This window comes from Sorex araneus, chromosome 3 (assembly GCF_027595985.1).
Source record: "Sorex araneus isolate mSorAra2 chromosome 3, mSorAra2.pri, whole genome shotgun sequence".
In the NCBI taxonomy this organism is placed as follows: domain Eukaryota; kingdom Metazoa; phylum Chordata; class Mammalia; order Eulipotyphla; family Soricidae; genus Sorex; species Sorex araneus.
The window spans coordinates 78,273,122-78,294,227 of NC_073304.1; the positions used below are offsets into that span (position 1 = coordinate 78,273,122).

A 21,106-nucleotide genomic window follows, 5' to 3' on the forward strand; every position below is an offset into this window, starting at 1 on the left:
ATTCAGCATGATATTCCCATCTTTCCACTTACAAGCAAATTTTAAGACTTCATTTTCCTGGTGGCCACATAGTATTTCATTGGAAGCACATACTTCTTTAAAACTGTGTAAGTGAGGGGCCGGAGCCATAGCACAACGGGTAGGGCGTTTGCCTTGCATGCAGCGGACCTGGGTTCAATTCCTGGCATCCCATATGGTCCCCCAACACCACCAGGAGTAATTCCTGAGTGCAGAGCCAGGTAATCCCTGAGCATTGCTGGGTGTGACCCAAAAAGAAAAAAAAAAAAACAACTGTGTAAGTAATATTTGATTAAGAATGTTTTTGGGGTGAAATACTAATTCTCTTCTTTCTATTCTGCTACTATGTGTATCTTCCCCTTTTCCCCTTTGCAGAGAATCTTTGGAGCAATTATCTATTAAAGGGGGAGATTATTGAAAAGCCTTCAGCCAAATCTTCTGATGTCTTAGGCAGTTTAAACCATGAGTATGTCCTTGTTGACATCACCACCTCCTTCACTCTTCTGGTGGGGATCTTCTTTCCCTCTGTCACAGGTAAGTAGATGGACTGTTTATTTTAGAAGCTATCAGATGCAGAACTGAATTCTTAGGAGACAGAATTTTATTCTCAGTTTCTAGATCTGCCTATAGCCTTTGGCTTAAGTATAAATATCAACATGATCAGGAACTAAAAAAGATAACTTATTCTTTCGCCCTTCTCTAAAGGTATCATGGCTGGATCAAACAGATCTGGAGATCTGAAAGACGCCCAAAAATCTATTCCCATTGGCACTATTCTTGCCATCCTGACCACTTCCTTTGTCTGTATCCTTTTTGTGGATCCATTCTCTGATCTTAGTCTTAGGAGTAACTTGTAGACCCAGGTGATCAATATTTTCATTCTGGCAATAAATAGGTCTGCTTTCTATTAGCTTACTACTCACCAGGTAATCTGCGTACCTCATCTCATTAGTTCAAGAAAGAATTTATAGGATTAGTGAATTTAGCAGTTTAATTTGCTGATAGGAGAAATTTCCTGAGTGTCTACTTTCTGTCTTGGAGAGTGAACGTCAGTTTCCTTGACTCTCAATATGGTAGATTTAAGCAATGTTGTTCTTTTTGGTGCCTGTATTGAAGGTGTTGTTCTCAGAGACAAGTGAGTAGTAGATTTTTTTAATATAGCAATTGTTTGCCTGTCTTTTTTTTTTTTTTTTTTTTTTGTTCTTCTAGCTATGGGGATTGAACCCAGGACCTCATACATGCAAGGCATGTGTTTTACCACTGAGCCACATCCCTAGCCCTGTCTTCCATTATATCTGAACAGCCCACAAAAACCGAATACAGTTATTAACTCAAACCCAACCTGAGGTATTTATGAGGACTAACAATTATAAAATAAATGTATATAATTTCCAAAAAGGATAGTGAATAGAAAAGAATGTATATAGTTATAAATATGTGAGATGCATTGAATAAAGCTTTTTTGTTTCATTTTAGGACCATACCCAGCAGTGCTCAGGTCTTACTCCTGGCTCTGCACTCAGGAATTAACTCCTGGTGGTGCCCGGGGGACCATGTGGGATGTTGGAGCTCAAATCCTAGTATTATTTATTTATTTCCCACTCCGCATTCATTATATGAAATATGACATATTTTAAAATGTTAAACTGAAGAACAGCATGTATATTTCGTGTTTGGTTTCATTCACTCAATGCTCTGTTTGCGAGATAGGGCTCAGTGGACCTTAAAACCACTCTAGATGCTATCTGGTTTCTCTGTGTGGGCTTGATGATTTCAGCACTTGGATCTGGCAGTGAAGAGCTGCCAAATTTTTATTTAGAATGCCAGACAAAATTATTTACTTATGTCTCATAGGTGAAATGCTAGAAACATTTTAAAGATTTTGCTTTGTTTTTATTTCACTTGCCTTCCCTAACTTTGGTCTTAGATTTCTAATAGTTGTTACTATAAAGGGAATTCTTATTTAGACAAATTTAATATTTCAAAGAACTTGATCCAGGCTGGAGTGATAGTACAGTGGGTAGGGCATTTGCCTTGCATGAGGCCAACCTGGGTTCAATTCCTGCCATCTCATAATAGTAGCCACAACCCATAACGAAAGCAGATTGGAAAAGATGAAAGGACTGGTAATTGGAGGTATAAGAGCCTTGTAGATCCTGATGATGTCCTATTTTTTGCCTGTGTGGTATTTACATATATATCACTGTATTACTGTCATCTCATTGTTCTTTGATTTATGCGAGTGGGTGCCAGTAATGTCTTCATTCATTCCAGCCCTGAGATTTAGCAGCCTCTCCTTACTCGTCTTTCCCAACAATTGGAGACTTCTTTCAGCATCAGGGGAATGAAACCTGTTATTGTTACTGTTTTTGTCATATTGAATACAGTCATGGGGAGCTTGTCAGTTTCTGCCCTGCGCGTGTGATACTCTCATTAGCTTGTTGGGCTCTCCTAGAGGCATATATACTTATTTCCCTCTATGATGATGTGTCCAGGAACATGTTCACTCATGTGTGAGGCTTGGCCCAAGCATGTGGAAAGCAGCCTGGAGCATGGCGACGGTTGGGTAGTGGAGGTTGGCTGCCAGGGCTGGGTCCCTTGGGGTGGGAAGGGCTCTCACCCACCCCCCTCTGGGGCGCCCCAGGTAAAAACAGCCTGTCGAGAAGTCCAGTGACATGGTTTTGGGGGCCTCATTTTATGCTTCCTTCCGGGAGAAGCAGCCGTGAGTTCTAGAGGGTGGCTTATGAGGAGATAGTCTGGCTCGGTAGGAGGTGGCTTATGGGTGTGACCCCAGGTCAATGGACACTGGGGGAAGCAGGCAGAGGATCTCTGTTTCAGGGTCCCATTGAACCCAGAGTCCAAGATCACAAAGTTCCGCATTACCTGGGTTCCATGGGACTTTGCTCATGCCTGATATGTGTGTGTGTCTGTACACACACACATATATATATACTGTTAGCACTTTTAGAAAGATGCATTCCTTTCTATTTTAAAGGGAAATATAACTTTTAACTTTTTGGTTAATATTAATACCTATTACATTTTTGTGTGTCTTTGAATTATTGATGAGGCCTTGACTGTGAGTTTCCAAAAGGGCCTTCCTTTAGAGAAATGTATCTTAAATCAGCCATGCAGCCACCTTCGTGATTTCATATAAACTCTAAATCAAAGCTAAGAAACTGGTATTGAAATTGCACTACATACTTACTTACATGTTTTAATTTTAAATGAAGATTGTGTTTCCTGCTCTTTACAAATGTTACGTATGGTTTCTAAGAATTCATCTATTTTCTTAGTTTGGGATGAGGAGACTTGAAAACTGAGACAGAAGACTTAAATATCTAGAAATCTCTAATTTTTTTCACATTTCAATCATGCTCCCTGTGATGATGGAATAAAGGATCCTTTCTCCTACTTTAATATTTGACCACAAAATAACTTCACAATATTGAAATAAATGTCTGCATATATTCAAATATATTTAGAATGAATAATACTGTAACATAGCATTGATGATTTTCTATATTTCATCAAATCTAAGACACTTCATTTTAAAGTATATCTTTTTTTTTTTCTTTTTGGGTCACACCCAGCGATGCTCAGGGGTTACTCCTGGCTCTGCATTCAGGAATTACTCCTGGCAGTGCTTGGGGGACCATATGGGATGCCGGGGATCGAACCTGGGTCGGCCATGTGCAAGGCAAACGCCCTACCTGCTGTGCTATCGCTCCGGCCCCAAAGTATATCTGTTTTTTTATAAATTACTTAGCATTAAAATTTGTTTCAAATATCTTATTATGACACACTGTTAATTATAAAAGATACCCTTATTTCAGAGATGTTTCATATGTCAAAAAAGGATTTTGGAAGTGATAAAATATGATAGTGAAACAGAAATATTACATTATAATTCACAATCTCTTAACTTATTCTTTCACAGTAAAATTTGTAGAATTTTATTATAGATATTTAATATATAATTATATGGTTTCTGTTCATAAATTTGCACATATGTAATTATATATGTAAAGGTGATTAGAGCCACCCCAAAAGCCTCCATCTCTCTCGGAGAGCCCAGCAAGCTACCGAGAGTAGGATACTCCCACCTGCACGGCAGAGCCTGGCAAGCTACCTGTGGTATACTTGATATGCCAAAAACAGTAACAACAACTGTCATCATTCCCCTGACCCTGAAAGAGCCCCCAATACACCATCGGGCTATACTAGCACGTGACAGAGATGAATGGAGATGTTACTGGCGCCTGCTCGAGCAAATCAATGAACAACAGAATAACGGTGATATAGTGATATGCACGTATATATATATGTGTGTGTGTGTATATATATATATATATTTGCTTTGTGGAAATTTATTGAAATGTACATTACTCTGTGTGGAATACTTCGTGACAGATTGCTGAACAACAAATTATTTACTGAGAAACTATGTTCATCAAATTATCAATGGCTTAAAATTTTGTACACAAGGTGCGAAATGTGTATGTGTCTTAAAACTCAAACCTTCTTATAAATCTAGTGGGGTTAACATCTAGTATAATCCCAGGCCAGAGAAATAAGTCAGAGGTGAGCACACAACTGTGGAGGTTGGAGATTGGAGGTCTGGGTTTAGCTTATTTTCTGATCCTTCTGATCCTATAGGTTATTTGTAGGTTAACGGTGGACTTTTGATCAAGTCTACCAACCTTTACATTTCTTAGTACACATTGCTATCTTAATTTTGATTTTCTAAAAGTCATAAGTAGGGAAAAAATGGGTGACTTTATTCCTAGTCTTTCAGTCTAAAGTTTTTTCTAGGTTAACTTTCTGTACTGCTATTTCTCTCCCAGGTTTGGGGATGCTGTGAAAGGCAATCTGGTAGTAGGTACTTTATCTTGGCCATCCCCATGGGTGATTGTCATTGGCTCCTTCTTCTCCACATGTGGAGCTGGACTTCAGAGTCTCACTGGTGCCCCAAGACTGCTACAGGCGATAGCCAAGGATAACATCATACCCTTTCTGAGGGTGAGTGACACTATCCTATATGCCTTTCTCCTTTTTTCTCAGGTTTTATGAGAATGTGGTCTTTAGCAGCTCAGGAATTAGTAGAGCATATGATACAAAGACATATAGTGTTTTTGAGGGGTTTCTTTTTTGGTGGGGGCAGACTCAGTGGTACTTAGAAGTTACTCTCGGCATTTGTCTCTTGGCGGGGGTTCAGTCCCAGCATGGTCACTCAAGGGGAGGATGCAGCCCTGGAGAGGCAACCTCCAGCATGTCGAGCCCTGCACATTAGGCCTTTGAGCTATTTCCCCAGTCTGCACTTTTTAAATCCCTGTATGAGTTATTGTGTGAGTAAGATAGAGGTAGCTCAGTTGTAACACTATAATCAATTGGAAATCTGAAGCTGTAGGAGAGAGGAATCAGGGAGCACTTACTCACTCTTAATGTTTTGTGCTTTCTGTGTACAGGTTTTTGGTCACAGCAAAGCCAATGGTGAGCCTACCTGGGCTTTGCTCTTAACTGCTGCCATTGCAGAGCTGGGAATCCTTATCGCCTCCCTGGATCTCGTGGCCCCAATTCTTTCCATGTAAGAACTAGTTTTCCTCCTTGCTTATTCTTGCCTATATGATGTGTAATACATGTTGATTTCTATCAGGCATATAACAGCAGAGATGTCAACAGAGCTAGAAAAACAGTATGACTTCATCTGAATAATGAATATTACTGAGAAATTTCATGTAAGGTTCATCATCATCATCATCATCATCCCGTTGATCGTTGATTTTCTCGATTTTCTCGAGCGGTCTCAGTAATGTCTCCATTATCTCATCCTAGCCCTGAGATTTTAGAAGCCTCTCTTTACTCGTCCTTCCCAACAGTGCCACATTGGCGGCTCTTTCAGGGTCAGGGGAATGAGACCCATCATTGTTACTGGTTTTGGCATACAAATACGCCACGGAGAGCTTGCCAGGTTCTCCAAAGGGGAGAATTAGGCTATAAGATGTCCATAATTAGGCTATAAGATGTCACCAAGGGGCCCCAGTGAAGATAGCCAGGTACAGGGGCGAGAGACTCTGCGTTGCTCTCTTCCGGGGAGCTTGGTTTCATAGTTTCTAGATACTGGCCGTTGATGGGATTAAACAGTGCCAGGGGCAAACTTCCATGAGCTTGGTTTTATAGTCTCTGGATGTTGACTGTTGATGGGATTACACAGCGCCAGACGCAGTTTCTGGGTGTGACTGCCTAGCTATTGGAAAATGGGGGATCTGGGCGGAAGAGGCCCAGTTCCTATCTGAGCAGGCTTGGAGATCTCAGCCCCCAGGTCCCACACATCTGGGTTCCTCTGCCGGTTCCTTCATGCATGAGGCTCGTCTGAACGTGTGGAGAGGGGCCTTGAGCATAGCTGTGGCTGGGTTCCAGAGGTCTTTGGGTGCCGGGGCTCTGCTCTGCTCAGGGCCAGGAGGGAAACTTAATCCACCCCCTCCGAGGGGCCCCAGTGAAGACAGCCAGGCATGGGGGCACAAGACTCTGCCATGTACGGTTAACTTTTATAAATTGTCATGATTTTTTCCTACCTTTATAACTTCAAAGGTTAATTGTTTTAATCTCTTATTCATTATCAGTTGTAGCTTATACTACTGTTCCTCGCTTTTATTTATTCAGCTATGGCTTATTAATGTCTTAATATTCCTCGGGTACCGTGTAATATGCTGGGTGTACAAAGATGTATAAGACACAACCTTAAGGATAGTAGATGAACCAGTGATCCCTGTGTAGTGTTGTGGGTACTATGATAATGATGAAGACAGCGGGTTATAACAGCTATAAAGCAAGCCATCTAAATGGACTGAAACCTCAAAAATGGTTGTCTGGAGGAAGCGATACTTGTGTGTTGAAGGATACCTTGTTATTTACTAAACAATGAAAGGGTGAAAGATATTCCAGACAGAGAATGTGTATAAAGAAGTTGAGGGATGAAATAATGCAGCAAATTCAGAGAAAAACTATTTTGCTTTGATAGAGCGATAGCACAGCTGGTAGGGCATTTGCCTTGTACATGGCTGACCTGGGTTCAATTCCTCTGTCCCTCTTGGAGAGCTCAGCAAGCTACCGAGAGTATCCCACCCGCATGGCAGAGCCTCGCAAGCTACCCTTGGCATATTCGATATGCCAAAAACAGGAACAAGTCTCATAATGGAGACGTTACTGATGCCCACTCGAGCAAATGGATGAACAATGGGACGACAGTGCTACTACAGTGCTAGAGTAAAGAGTGCATGTTGTATAGTAGTAGAGTAGTGAAGAAGGTTGAGCCTGATAACAGTGGACCTGGGACTTTTACCTGGAAGTAGAGGGCAATGCATTGAGAACAAAATAATCATACATATGTTCTAGAATGATCAATTTGTTATAAAAGATAGATTAGGCAGAGGCAGAAATTGAGCTGGGAATACCATACAAAAGTTTATTTAATCAAATATATAAGAGACTGAACTAAAGTGACAGTAATAAAGATGGACTTGGGAGTTGAGGGAGGAGGGAAGAGAGAGTCTAGAAATTTCTAAACATAAAGAATCCACAGAATTTGATTAAGTGAATTTGGAATAAGAATAAGTGTAAAGAATATACTAGGAATTTCCAGACCATAACTGTGTCAAGCTTGATTATATATTTCTGCAAAAGATATCCTTGGTTGAGATGGTTTGTGTGGGAGAGTTTAAGTTTTTATCTTAGTTGAAGGCTAATGAGCTAGAACAAAGACTTAAGTACAGGGTCAGAGAAATAGTACAGCAAGTAAGGTTCTTACACAGATAATGCAGCTCAACCTGTGGGACCCCATATGGTCTACTGTAGGAGAGATCCCTGAGCACAGAACCAAGCAAGCCCTTTGCACCACGTGTGGCCCCAAAACAAAACATTTAAATTCAGCAAGTCTACCAAGATTTTAAATAGTCCTTGAAAAAATAATGTGAAAATAATAATAATCATTGCTTGATTTTTGTTGTTATTGTTTGTTTTATTTGGGGGTCATACCTGGCAGTGCTCAGGTCTTACTCCTGACTCTCAGTGATCAGTTCTAGTGGTACTCAGGTGACCCACATATAAGACAGATGCCCTCCTCCTCTGGCCCCAACACTGCTCTATATTTTTTTTTTGCCAGGTTTTTTCTCATGTGTTACCTCTTTGTGAATTTGGCATGTGCCTTGCAAACATTACTTCGAACACCAAACTGGAGACCCCGGTTCCGCTACTACCACTGGTAAGTCTGCTTTTTTTCTACCCCCATCTCCCCCCCACCCACACACACACACAAACAAACACACACACATATACACACACACTTTTACATTGAGGATTCATCACTAAACAACAAAAACTGGAGAGTTGTAGTTCTCAAAGAAAAAACTGGGGGTGAGGTAGTCATTCCATGTTGTCTGTTACTATCCATGGTCACTTGAATTTCTATCCTCCTACCAGTGTTTTCTCATATATCACTTTAGGGAAACTTTTAATATCAACTTGCTGTATGGATCAAAATTATGAAATAAACACAGCCAGCCTGTGACATTGTTTAGGGTATAAAAATAAGCTTCCTTTAGCATATGTTTTCCTGATTTCCTTTCGCCTGAGCACAGAAGAGGATGAAATACTCTTCTGTCTTTACTTATATTTTTTTTATCAGTTTTTATTTTTAAGCTCTCTTCCTTATGACAGTTTTATTTAGTAATTTAGTGACTGGACTATCAGCCATGGAACCAGATGACCTAAGTTCAAATGTCACTTCTTCCATTTTATTGCTTTGTAGCCTTCAACAAAGCACTTAACATGTAAGTTTCATATTCTTCCATACAACAGAACTAATAATATTACACCTGTCTCGTAAGATTGTTTGAGATTATGAAAAGTGCTGCCACAGTCAAGTCTACTTAATCCTAAAGGAACCATCAGTTTTTTTTTAGCTACCATTCCATCTCTTTCCCATTTTTTTCTCTTATAGATTAGAGTTCTTTAATAGATCTCTGTGTTCCTATTGCTGTGTTCCCCAGTGCCTACTTTATGTCCCCTTCACATATTAATAGGTGAGATGATGTTTTATCTGACAAAAAATTAGATCCGCTGACCTTAGTATCACTAAACCTTTTTTGTTTGTTTTTGGGCTACTCCTAACTCAGTGGTCAGGGATTGCTTCCAGAGTGCTTGGGGGCTGCTCCTAGCTCTGCACTAAGGTCACTCCTAGTGTTGCTCAGAGACCATGCAGTGCAAGGAGTCAAACCCAGACTCCCAGCAATCAGAGATATCTCTCCTACCCTAGTAAGGATAGTTTGGGGTTCAGTGCAGTTTCACTGACTATTGTCAGTCCATAAACCATCTTAATATTGAGAGTGAGTATTAAACATTGCCAAAATATCTTGGGATATCATTTTTCTAATCTTAATTAGTGAACTTTGTATAAAGTTCTGTATATAATAGTCTGGAATTAAATAATAATCCTCCACCACAGTATAAAGAAGCACATTGGGCTAGAAAGATAAAAGACAGGAAGTAAGGCACATTTGTGGCCGCTGCATACTTGGTTTGAATCCCCAGCACTGTATATGGTCCTCTTAGCACTGCCAGGAATAGTCCCTGAGTGTTGCCAGGTGTGGCCCAGAAATTTAAAAATGATAATTTTTTATGAAGATACAGATCTTATGTAGGTTTCTTTTAGTTATTTAAAAAAAATTGTGTGCATCTATATGTGTGTAGGTGTCACCACCTCTACAATTACAAAAAAAAAGACCACTGTGTGTGTGGTTTTGTTTTTAATTTTCTAGGGCCCTCTCTTTCATGGGAATGAGTATTTGTCTGGCTTTGATGTTCATTTCATCCTGGTATTATGCCATTGTAGCAATGGTAATTGCTGGTATGATCTACAAATACATTGAATACCAAGGGTGAGTATCTGAATTTGACCTTAATACTAAATGTATCAAAACTGTATTTCATTTACTTATTACCCAGTCCAACGAAAATTACCTTAAGGATTCTAAAATCTTTATAACAGAGGTTCCCAAACATTTGGCCTACTGCTCCTTTCTCAGAAAAAAATTATTACTCAATGATCCCCCTGGAAATGTATACTTTAAAATAAACAGAACAAGCTTCTCCAATTGAGCCCAAGTCTATTACTATATTTACAACATCATCCACTTTGAGTAAACACTGATCTACAACAAAGTATTTTACTCCTAATTATTTTATTTTAACTAACATATTTTTTTATAACAAAGGGAATCTATTGAGTAGCACAGTATAAATAAAAGTATTCTTGTTGGTCTCTTAAGGCATTACCTATGAGAAAAAAATATATATTGGTCCTCAATAACTTTGTAACAATTTAAAAAAAAAATTTAACACTGACTCCAAAAACTGAGTTTTACTTTCTAAACCCTTTCAATTTCAAATAATCTAAACTTTGGTTCTGGTTTAGTTTGTTAATCAAAAGAGCTGTTTTTATTATTGGTTTGCATAGCTATGTAGGACAAGTGAGTGGTCTCTCTTTTGTACCATGTATTGACATCATTGTCCTACTTACAGTGGGTTTGTTATATTAGTAAAGAACATTAGATAGTGTATGTAAATGCCTTTTATTCTGTCCTATGCATACATTACTCCTAGATTCAGAAGGACACTTGTTTTGGACATTTTACTTACTATAATTTACATCATCCCTATTATTTTCTCCTTTTCCCCTAGAGCTGAAAAAGAATGGGGTGATGGTATTCGTGGACTGTCCCTCAGTGCAGCCCGGTTTGCTCTACTTCGACTGGAGGAAGGACCACCACATACTAAAAACTGGAGGTAAAGAAATCAGTAGAGCATAGCGGTGTTTGGGCATGCTGTTAACAAAGATACTTTTGCTTAACCAGTTACAGGAGAGGGAAATGGTGTGGCTCAAGGAGTTCATGTAATCGACCTGTTTTTTAATATCCCAGGTCCTCGATTTCTTTTTTTTTCTTTGTGTGACATATTTAGCATCTTTTTTTCATGACATATTATTCAAGTCTTCTGAGTTAAGAGTAGAGTCCTCATTCTGTTCCCCAAACCCCAAACATTTTTCTCCCCTCACCAATCTCTGCAGGCCTCAGTTGCTTGTATTGCTGAAACTCGATGAAGACTTACATGTCAAGCATCCCCGCCTCCTCACCTTTGCTTCACAGCTCAAAGCAGGAAAAGGCCTCACTATTGTGGGTTCTGTCATCGTGGGGAACTTCCTGGAGAACTATGGTGAAGCTTTAGCTGCTGAACAGGTAAGGCTTACTGACTGGATGGAATTTAGCTCTGATGTTAGGTAGGCAAGTTAGACTTTAGGTCTCTTAAATTAATCCCTTTCCTGAGTCATACTGTAGCATTGTAATTTAATCCCTTTACTGAGTCGCACCTTAGTTTTCTAAATGAATCCCTTTCCGGAATAATCTAGGTTTACCTCTTAGTATTCAGTTTTGGTCTCCAAAATTATATAAGCCAGAAGACAGTCATCTATCCTTTCTTCCCATTTGATGTATTACTAAGCTGTAAGATTAGTTGGGCTGAGAACTATCTCCAGATAGATTCCAAACATTGACTTTGCCCCAAGAGAAATAATTTCTGTCCTTGGAACTATTGAGGTGACTCCTTTTAGTCTTGTAACAGCCAGGCGCAGTAAGCAATTTTTCTTCCTCTTCACAAATATGTGTGGTTTCATGACCACAACTTCTTTGCCATTTCTGCTTATTTTTCTGTTTGCTTGGTTTTGGTTTTAGTTTCTGAGCCACACCCACTGGCGCTTAGGGCTTACTCCTAACTTTATAGTTAGAGATCACGCCTAGGGGTGTTTGAAGGCCATAGGGGGTGCCAGGGGTTGAATCAGTATTTGCCACATGTAAGCCACGCACCTTATCCACTGTACTGCTTTCTTTCTGGTCCTTCTTTGCCATCTCTGATTAGACATACTGAATATTAAAATTCCTTTGAAGAAAACAATTTTTCACTTATTATAAATTAAAGAACTGGGGCTGGAGCAATAGCACAGCGGGTAGTTCGTTTGCCTTGCACTCGGCCAACCCAGGTTTGAATCCCAGCATCCCATATGGTCCCCTGAGCACCAGCAAGGGTAATTCCTGAGTGCAGAGCCAGGAGTAACCCCTGTGCATCGCCGGGTATGACCCAAAAAGAAAAAAAAAAAAGAAGAACTGACCTCATTTTGGAGAAATTTTGGTTGTTTATTTTGGTGGCGGTGGGGTTGGGGACATACTTGGATGTGCTTTAACTCCTGGCTCTTCCTTGGAATCATTCTTGGTGGGACCCTGGGAATCATATACAGTGGTAGAGAATTGAATCTGGGTCTGGGTCAGCTGTGTGCAATCATGTGCCTTACCTTCTATACTATTGCATTGGCCCTTGTTTGGGGAAAATTTTAGTTGTATTTCGAAATTTATCGGTTTTCATTTTGAAATGTTTTAAAACCCTAAAAACTAGGACTAGAGAAAGAGAGTGCATGAGTAAACCAGGAGTAAGCCCTGAGTTTGTCGGGTGTGGCCCAAAATCCCAAAAACGAAATAAAAACTAAAAACTACAAAAACTAGAATTGTGGGCTGGAGCAATAGCACAGCGGGTAGGGCATTTGCCTTGCACGCAGCCAACCCGGGTTCAATTCCCAGCATCCCATATGGTCCCCAGAGCACCACCAGGAGTAATTCCTGAATGCATAGCCAGGAGTGACCCCTGTGCATCGCCAGGTGTGACCCAAAAAAGCAAAAACAACAAAAAAAAACTAGAATTGTGAAGAAACATTAGAATGATAATAAAAGTTAACTACACAGAATTAAGAACCAACAATGTGATTTAGCAGTAGAATCTTTGTCTTGCATTGTAAAGTCCTGAGTTAAATCCCCAGCACCACCCAGTATGAGTTCTAGCTCTGCTGCTATGATCCACAGCATTGCAGTAAGTGTGAATCCTCCTAACAGCCCAGCAAGAACAGCAACTTGACAATCAATAATAAGGACCAGAGAGATAGTACAGTAGGTAGACAGTTGTCTTGCACTCAGCCATCCCAGTTTGATCCTCAGCATCCCCTTTGGTCCAGGAGTGCAGACCCAGGAATAACTCCTGAGCATCACTGGGTGTGGTGACCACCCCACCCCCCAGAAAAAAATCACAGGATTGGGAAACAAGAGCCTGCTTATTTTTTTAAATTTTATTTATGCCATTAATTTGAGCTCTGCCTTTGGGGAAATTATATCTATTTCCACACCCTTATATTCCATTTCCCTTTCTAATAAAAGGTTAGAATAAATAAAATCTCTTCTAGTTGGTTTGAATAAGTAAAGCAAAGTGTTGTCAGTAATTACCACTGAACTATCAAAGTGCATAAGGAAATGAAAAACAAAAAGGAAAACATACCTGACATAATTCTAAAGTGAAATTGAGTCATCTGATTAAATTTCTTAGTAATATTAGTCAGGGCATGACTGGAACTGAGGAAAAGAAAATCATGTTCACCTATGAAACTCCTCAGGCCAATTAAGAAAGAATATTGGATCCAGATAGGTAAGTAGTACAGGAGTTAAGGCTCCTGTCTTGCACGTAGACAATGCCAGTCAATCCCCAGCACCACATCTGATCCCCTTGAGCACCAAGATTGACCCCTAGCACAGAGCCAAGAGTAATCCCTGAGCACTACTAGATGTGGCCTAGGCTCCTCCTCCCCCCCCCCCAAATAATACTGAATATTCACTTTGTCAGATTCCTACTACCAATTTGTTTTTGGACCACACATGATGGTGCTTAGAGTATTGCAGTGCTTCGGATCAAATCTTGCACTTCCGCATGCAAAGAATCAACTCTAACCCTTTGAGCCATCTCCCTGATCAACTTTTCCCCTTCATTTCTCAAAGAAAAAAAAACAGAGGAAAAGAGGAAATTGTAGAGAGAGTACATACAGACAGTTATGTACACTGTAGTCACTTGAGCACAGAACAAAAAAAATACAAAATTTCACTGGAATAATTTTAATCTTTTGAGTAATTTTTGTGTCAGGGGTGGTTGGGTTCCACCTAGTGCCCCCCCCCCCCCGCTCTGTAGTCACGTGTTGCTCTGGGAACCACACGTGTACACAGATAAGTTTGACGGTCCAGGATGAAGCACCTCAGTGCTGAGGTTCTTCTCTCTCTTTCAGACAATAAAGCACCTAATGGAAGCAGAGAAAGTGAAAGGATTCTGCCAGCTGGTGGTGGCTGCCAAACTGAAAGAAGGGATATCCCACCTCATCCAGTCATGTGGCCTTGGTGGCATGAAGCACAACACGGTGGTTATGGGATGGCCTAATGGATGGCGCCAGAGTGAAGATGCTCGAGCTTGGAAGACTTTTATTGGTAAAAAACCTATCATGAATGCCCAAATAGGGGATATAGCTAAATCGCTGTCAGTAACTCCTACTTCTATACTCTTAGGAGATTGTCATTGCTGAAACATTGTCCTAGGTAAATAACTACTTATTTAGATAAATAACTAACTCTCTTCATAGTTAAAGATTTATTGAGTCACCATGAATTACAGTTACCAAGTTATTCACAATTGTTTATAGGGGTACAATGTCCCAGCACCAGTCTCTTCACTGGTGTTCACTCTCTGGAGGCAGTTTCCCTCCAGCCTTTTTTCCTGCCTTTATCGCAGGCCCATTTTTCCTTTGTCTTTTTACCTTTTTCCTCCTACCCTTTTAAGCACTGTGATTTATAATACTGTTGCTGATAGGGTATCATGCTTGTCACTTTATCTCCTTTCAGCACCTAATTGTCTTATTTGATGCTGCTAACCACCTCCAACTGGACATTACATTCATGAATTATATCTGTAAAGTCTTATGACAGGAATTATCTCTGAGATTAAATACTTTCATTTGTGGTTGCCTATATTAACCTTCTCACAGAAATTACAAGGATTATCCTTCAACTTCAAAATCTCCCAAATTCACAGTTCTCAGGTTAATTCTGTTAGCAATTCTGATTTTTGTTACTTGAGTGAGGTATATCCTTTTTTAATAGGACATCTAGGTCAAAGAAATGAAAATTATTATTATCCTGTTACTTTCTGACATGGCTGTAAGCAGGTCATCTGAAAGATTCTCCTCTGCTTATTCTGAGTTTTTTCTTCCTTGTAGGCACAGTTCGAGTGACAACTGCTGCCCATCTGGCCCTGCTGGTGGCTAAAAATATCTCCTTCTTTCCCAGCAATGTGGAACAGTTTTCTGAGGGCAACATTGATGTGTGGTGGATTGTACATGATGGGGGGATGCTCATGCTATTACCATTCCTACTCAAACAGCACAAGGTACTTCAGGCAACTTTTAAAAAAGAATTCTTCTCTTCAATCCTGGTTCACTACACTAATTCTTCCTCTTTAAGTGTTTAGATTCAGAAGGGGCCAGAGAGATGGTATAGTGGGTAGGACACTTGCCTTTCATATGGCTGACTCGTTCAAACTCTGGCACCCATATGATCCCCTGAGCCCCACCAGGTTTGATCCCTTAGTTCAGAGTCATGTGTAAGTCCTAAGCACTGCCTGGAGTGGTTCCCCAAATAAAAATGTTAGGGATTATTCTTGGCTCACCCTTTTTTCTTTTTTGATGGGGGAGATAGAGGTCTGGTCACACCTGGCAATGCTCAGGGGTTACCACTAACTCTGCACTCAGAAATCACTCCTGGTGGTATTCTGGGGACCATATGGGATGCTGGGGATCAAACCCAGGTAGGCTGTGTGCAAGACAAGTGCCTTTACGCTACCATTTCTGTAGCCCTCTGGGCTCTCCCTTGATCCCAGTTTTAACCTTATTCGAATTGGTGAACACCGTTTTTTTTTTTTCTTTTACACATCTTTGCTTGGTGAAGTGGGAGGCCACACCCAGCTATGCTCAGGGCTTACTTCTGACTCTGTGCTCAAAGGTCATTCCTGGCATGGCTCAGGGGACTATATGTGGCTAGGTCAGCCATATGTAAGGCAAATGTCATACTTCTCCAGCCCCTTATTTTCATTCACCTTTGAAAAAAAGACCAACATCTCTTAAATACTATGCTTAGGGAAACTAACGATATGTATTTGTGTGTCTATCTTACATATATGTACTCATCTTCTGGTAAATGTTATTTGTAGTACAATGTGTATCATTAATATACTAAAAGAATCCACTTTAGGTATCATTGCTATTTTTTCTCATATTAAGACCTTAAAACTTAATTTAATGTGGCTTAGCTAAGCTTTTGCTCTAGTAAAGCAGAAACTTAACTTTAAACACTGTCATTTATTTCGGCATCATTTAGAGAATATTGATGAGAAAAAAGAAATTTCTAACTGAAATTAAAATACTATTCAAGGGCCTGCTTTTGTTTTTGGAAGTTTTGTGGTTTGAGGGTCATTCCCAGCGGTGCTTAGGTACTACCCTAGCTCTCTGCCCCACAGTGGGTCTTGGGTGGTATGAGGAATGAGACTCAGGTTTCCGTATGCAAAGCATCACTTAGCCCACTGAGCTAGCTCTCTGGTCCCATGATGTGCTTCTGCTATTTCTTTTAAAGTTGTCATTTCCAAGAATGTACATGATACAACATTAAGTGATTGTACCGTAATATCACAAGCAGGAAGCTGGGAAAAAATACCCTGTTTCTAATAGCAAGGTTGTCCTGAGCAAAGATGCTAGGTGTGTTAGGCTGTTGTCTCTTTTGCATTCTTGCATATAATTGTACATATTTGGTATGGTTTCAGGTATGGCGAAAATGCAGCATACGGATCTTCACAGTTGCCCAACTAGAAGACAATAGTATTCAGATGAAGAAGGACCTGGCTACCTTCTTATATCACCTGCGCATTGAGGCAGAAGTGGAAGTGGTGGAGATGGTGAGAAAGCAAAATTAGAGATCAAAGTGACCACCCCTTCCCATCCTCTACCCTATCATCCTAGGACCTTTTCTTTTTGGGGAAATTGTTCAGCTGCACATGTGGATTAATTTCTTCAACAAAATCATAATATACTGTTCTACTTTATTTTTGTTTTTGTTTTGGGGCCATACTCAGCAGTACTCAGATCTTACTATTTGCATTGTGCTCAGAGATTCAGTCTGGGCTAGCAGCTGCAAGGCAAGCCAAAAAGTTGTTCTATCTCTCTGGCTCTAATATATTGATCTAGATAAACAGAATGTATGTGTGATGTACATTTAAATTTTTTTTTGCTTGTTTTGTTATATAGCCTCTGTTTATGCCTGTCTGTCCTAATATAGGGTATTTTAATTCATATAAAATTACACATAACTTATCACCTGGAAGCTTTTGTTTTGGGTTTATACCTGGCGGTTCTTAGAGCGTACTGCTGGCAGTGTTCAGGGGGACCATATATGGTGCTAGGGATGGAGTTGGGGCTGGCCATGTGCAAGGCAAGTGCCTTAACAAGCCCTGTACCATATCACTGGCCTGTGGTAATATATTTTGTAAAGATAGTGTAGAGGTTTTATTTGTGCTTTGTGGGTTTATGTGTGTTCCTGTGTGTGGTTTTGTGTGTGTGTGTTGGGGGGATGGCCGTTGGTGGCTTTTTACAGTGGTGAAAATAAAACTAGGTATAATTTATACAAGTTATATGCTTTTATTACTGAGCCCTAGCCTATGGAATTTGTGCTTTGTGTTTAAAAGAAACACATACATAATTGTTAGATTACAGAGCAGATTCTTAGGGTTTCTTGCTTTTATCAGGTATTTATGTTGCTTGATAAAAAACAGTGAAATTTCGGTTCAATATGGCATTTTCCTCTGGTTTATTTGAGTAAGTGAAAATGAAAATTTATGGTTCCTCTTTCTCCTTTTTGCTTATTGCCTACTACTCGTGATGTCTGTGGCAGCATGATAGTGATATATCAGCTTATACTTATGAGCGCACCCTGATGATGGAGCAAAGGTCCCAGATGCTCCGGCACATGCGACTCTCCAAAACAGAGCGAGACAGAGAGGTGAGCCCTTGCACATTGATCTGATCCTGGCCCTGGGAAGTTACTGAAAGGGATGATATTGTGTCTCAGAGGATGAGAAAATCTCACCTGATCAGCTATTTCAATAAACTCCTTTTTTTTTTTTTTTCAAAATAATTGAAGATTAAAGCAGGAGATAAAATTGGATGTAGTCATGGCTGTATTGAGCATTTTTCAGGCACAGTTGGTGAAAGACCGAAACTCAATGCTCCGGTTGACAAGCATTGGCTCTGATGAGGATGAAGAGACGGAGACCTATCAGGAGAAGGTGCACATGACTTGGACAAAAGACAAGTACATGGCATCCCGGGGGCAAAAAGCCAAGTCAATGGAAGGATTTCAGGACCTTCTAAACATGCGTCCGTAAGTTCTTCACCTCTCACAACTTATCACATAACTGTGTGATAGATGTCACTTTGCCTGAATAGAGAGGATTGCTCCTCAGTTCATCCAGATCCATTCATGTCTCGATTACTTGCCATTCTGTATCAGTTACCAGTTAATACTGTGCACCAGCTTTTTTCTCTTCATAACGTGTTCCTGGTATAAAACAAAAAAATGTGGGCCAGAGAGAGCACATTGAGCAGGGCACTTGCCTTGCATGCAACTGAACTGAATTCAATCTGTGGTACCCTAAATTTTCCCTAGCCTGCCAGGAGTAATTCCTGAGTACAGAGCCAGGAGTAAGCCCTGAGCAAAGTTGGATGTGTTCCCCCAAACAAAACAAACCAAGAAAATGTAGAATAAGAAAACCTAAAATATTATTATCTTAAGAAAATAATTTTATTACATTATTCATTCAAAAATCTCTATCAAAAAAATCTATCAAATTAGTGAAGGTTGACTATGCCCAATTGTTTGCCTCAGCTTCCTTTTTCTTCTCCACCCAGGGACCAGTCCAATGTAAGGCGGATGCATACAGCAGTGAAGCTCAATGAAGTTATAGTTAACAAGTCCCATGAAGCAAAGCTGGTTTTATTGAACATGCCTGGGCCACCCCGAAATCCCGAGGGTGATGAAAACTGTATCCTTTTCAAGTGTGGAGCTATTGTAGGGAGACTGTTTCTAGCCTATTTCTTTTTGTTTGGTTGGTTTTGGTTTGGGGGACACTGTCACTGTCACTGTCATCCTGTTGCTCATTGATTTGTTCGAGCGGGCACCAGTAATGTCTCTCATTGAGAGACTTGTTGTTACTGTTTTTGGCATATCCAATAGGCATGGGTAGCTTGCCAGGCTCTGCCGCACGGGCTCGATACTCTCGGGAGCTTGCCGGGCTCTCTGAGAGGGGCAGAGGAATCGAACTCGGGTCGGCCGCGTGAAAGGCGAATGCCCAACCGCTGTGCTATCGCTCCAGCATTGGGACACACCTGATGATATTTAGGGATTACTCCTAGCTTTACACCTAGGAGTCATTCCTGTGGCGAACCATGTCGGCTGCATGCAAAGCAAGCACCTTACCCACTGTACTATCTCTCTGGTCTCCTTAACCTATTTCTTAAGACCATTAGGTAATGTTAATGACCTCATGTCCTTCTTTAAAGGAAGACTCAGTGTTAGGTATAAATTTATAAAAATAGCCTGGTGAGAGAAAAATAGGCTGATCATATGTGAAGAATGCAGAAGGCCTAGGTTTAGTCCCCAGCACAAGGTCCTGACTGCACCTGGCCATTACACAGGGCTACTCCCAGCTGTGTTCAGGGGTGACTCTTTGACAGTGCTTAGGGGACCCAGACCTCCTGGATGAAAAGCATGCACTCATCCATTCAGCTATCTCTCTGGCTAGATATTAGTCTCCTTTTGGAGAATTGGGTATTCTCCTGTAAATGAAGAGACTGTTATTTTTACTTTGCAGAGTCTCTTCTGGATGAAGTCCGGGAAGAGTTGAAGTAAAGCCTCCTTTGAGGGAAAATAAGAGAGATAAGAGTTCTTCATGGGGCTGGAGTGATAGAACAGCGGGTAGGGTGTTTGCCTTGCATGTGGCCAACCCAGGTTCGATTCCCATATGGTCTCCAGAGCACTGCCAGGACTAATTCCTGAGTGCAGAGCCAGGAGTAACCCCTGTGCATCCAAAAATCAAGAAGAAAAAAAAAAAGAGTTATTTTTCATTCCCGATTCCAGAATTGTTTTTTATGGAACTTTAGCATTGCAGTAGTATAAATTGGCCCATTCTTACCAGTAGCACTGTAGCACTGTCATCCTGTTGTTCATCAGTTTGCTCGAATAGGCACCAGTAACATCTCCTTTGTGAGACTTGTTACTGTTTTTGGCATATCAAATATGCCATGGGTAGCTTGCTAGGCTTTGCTGTGCAGGTGGGATACTCTCGGTAGCTTGCCGGGCTCTCCGAGGACAGAGGAATCAAACCCGGGTTGGTCGCGTGCAAGACAAATGCCCTACCAGCTGTGCTATTGCTCCACTCTTCCTCCTCTCACCAGTACCAATAAGAAAAAAGGTGAAAAGAAGTGTCAGAATAATCTGCATTGAATAGTTTCACAGAAATTACTTGGGCTATGTGCCTAAGCGATATCACAGGGTTAAAGAATATGCTTTACTTGTAGCTGGCCCTGGATTGATGCAAAGCACTACCAGGAGTGATCCCTAAGTACAGAGCCAAGAATAAGCCCTGTGCACTGCTGCGTGTGGCATAACTTGCATCCCACCCCTGTGCCCTCGGCCTTCCCCCAGAAAAAGAACTTAGGTTCTGCTATGTAGTTCAGCAGTAGAACACTTCCTTCCCTGTGTGACACAATGAGTTAATCCCCAGAACCCGAAGAAGAAACAAATAATGGGCCAGAAAAATAGCTCAGAGTGCTGGAGTTGACCTTTGTATGCAGGAGCCCCAAGTTCCATCCCTGGGACTGCATGGCCCCTTGAGCACTGCCACAAAACAAATTTCTTGAGCTCACTATAACAATCTTTGTTTTCTTTCTTCACTGTTATGGTGACTGGTGGTCACATGCTTGCCGGGAGTTAATGCTCCTAGCCATGCTGCTCACTCATCTTTTTAGTTGTGGTCCCCATGTATACAACTGTGGATCAGCCAGAAATTGCTTGCAGCCCCA

General features: G+C 40.8%; 1 protein-coding gene across 2 annotated transcripts in view; it reads left to right on the forward strand.

Moving 5' to 3' along the window:
* Positions 1-21,106, forward strand: part of SLC12A6 (solute carrier family 12 member 6) — a 95,742-nt gene that overhangs the window by 70,970 nt on the left and 3,666 nt on the right. For both annotated transcript variants that reach the window (XM_004609531.2, XM_004609532.3), the window contains 15 exons: positions 394-552; positions 724-822; positions 1,096-1,153; positions 4,866-5,040; positions 5,487-5,605; positions 8,180-8,278; positions 9,834-9,953; positions 10,756-10,860; positions 11,141-11,309; positions 14,219-14,414; positions 15,200-15,369; positions 16,795-16,926; positions 17,919-18,026; positions 18,223-18,407; positions 18,935-19,068. In XM_004609531.2, the coding sequence (XP_004609588.1) occupies positions 394-552; positions 724-822; positions 1,096-1,153; positions 4,866-5,040; positions 5,487-5,605; positions 8,180-8,278; positions 9,834-9,953; positions 10,756-10,860; positions 11,141-11,309; positions 14,219-14,414; positions 15,200-15,369; positions 16,795-16,926; positions 17,919-18,026; positions 18,223-18,407; positions 18,935-19,068 (2,028 nt within the window). The remainder of the gene's footprint in view (positions 1-393; positions 553-723; positions 823-1,095; positions 1,154-4,865; positions 5,041-5,486; positions 5,606-8,179; positions 8,279-9,833; positions 9,954-10,755; positions 10,861-11,140; positions 11,310-14,218; positions 14,415-15,199; positions 15,370-16,794; positions 16,927-17,918; positions 18,027-18,222; positions 18,408-18,934; positions 19,069-21,106) is intronic.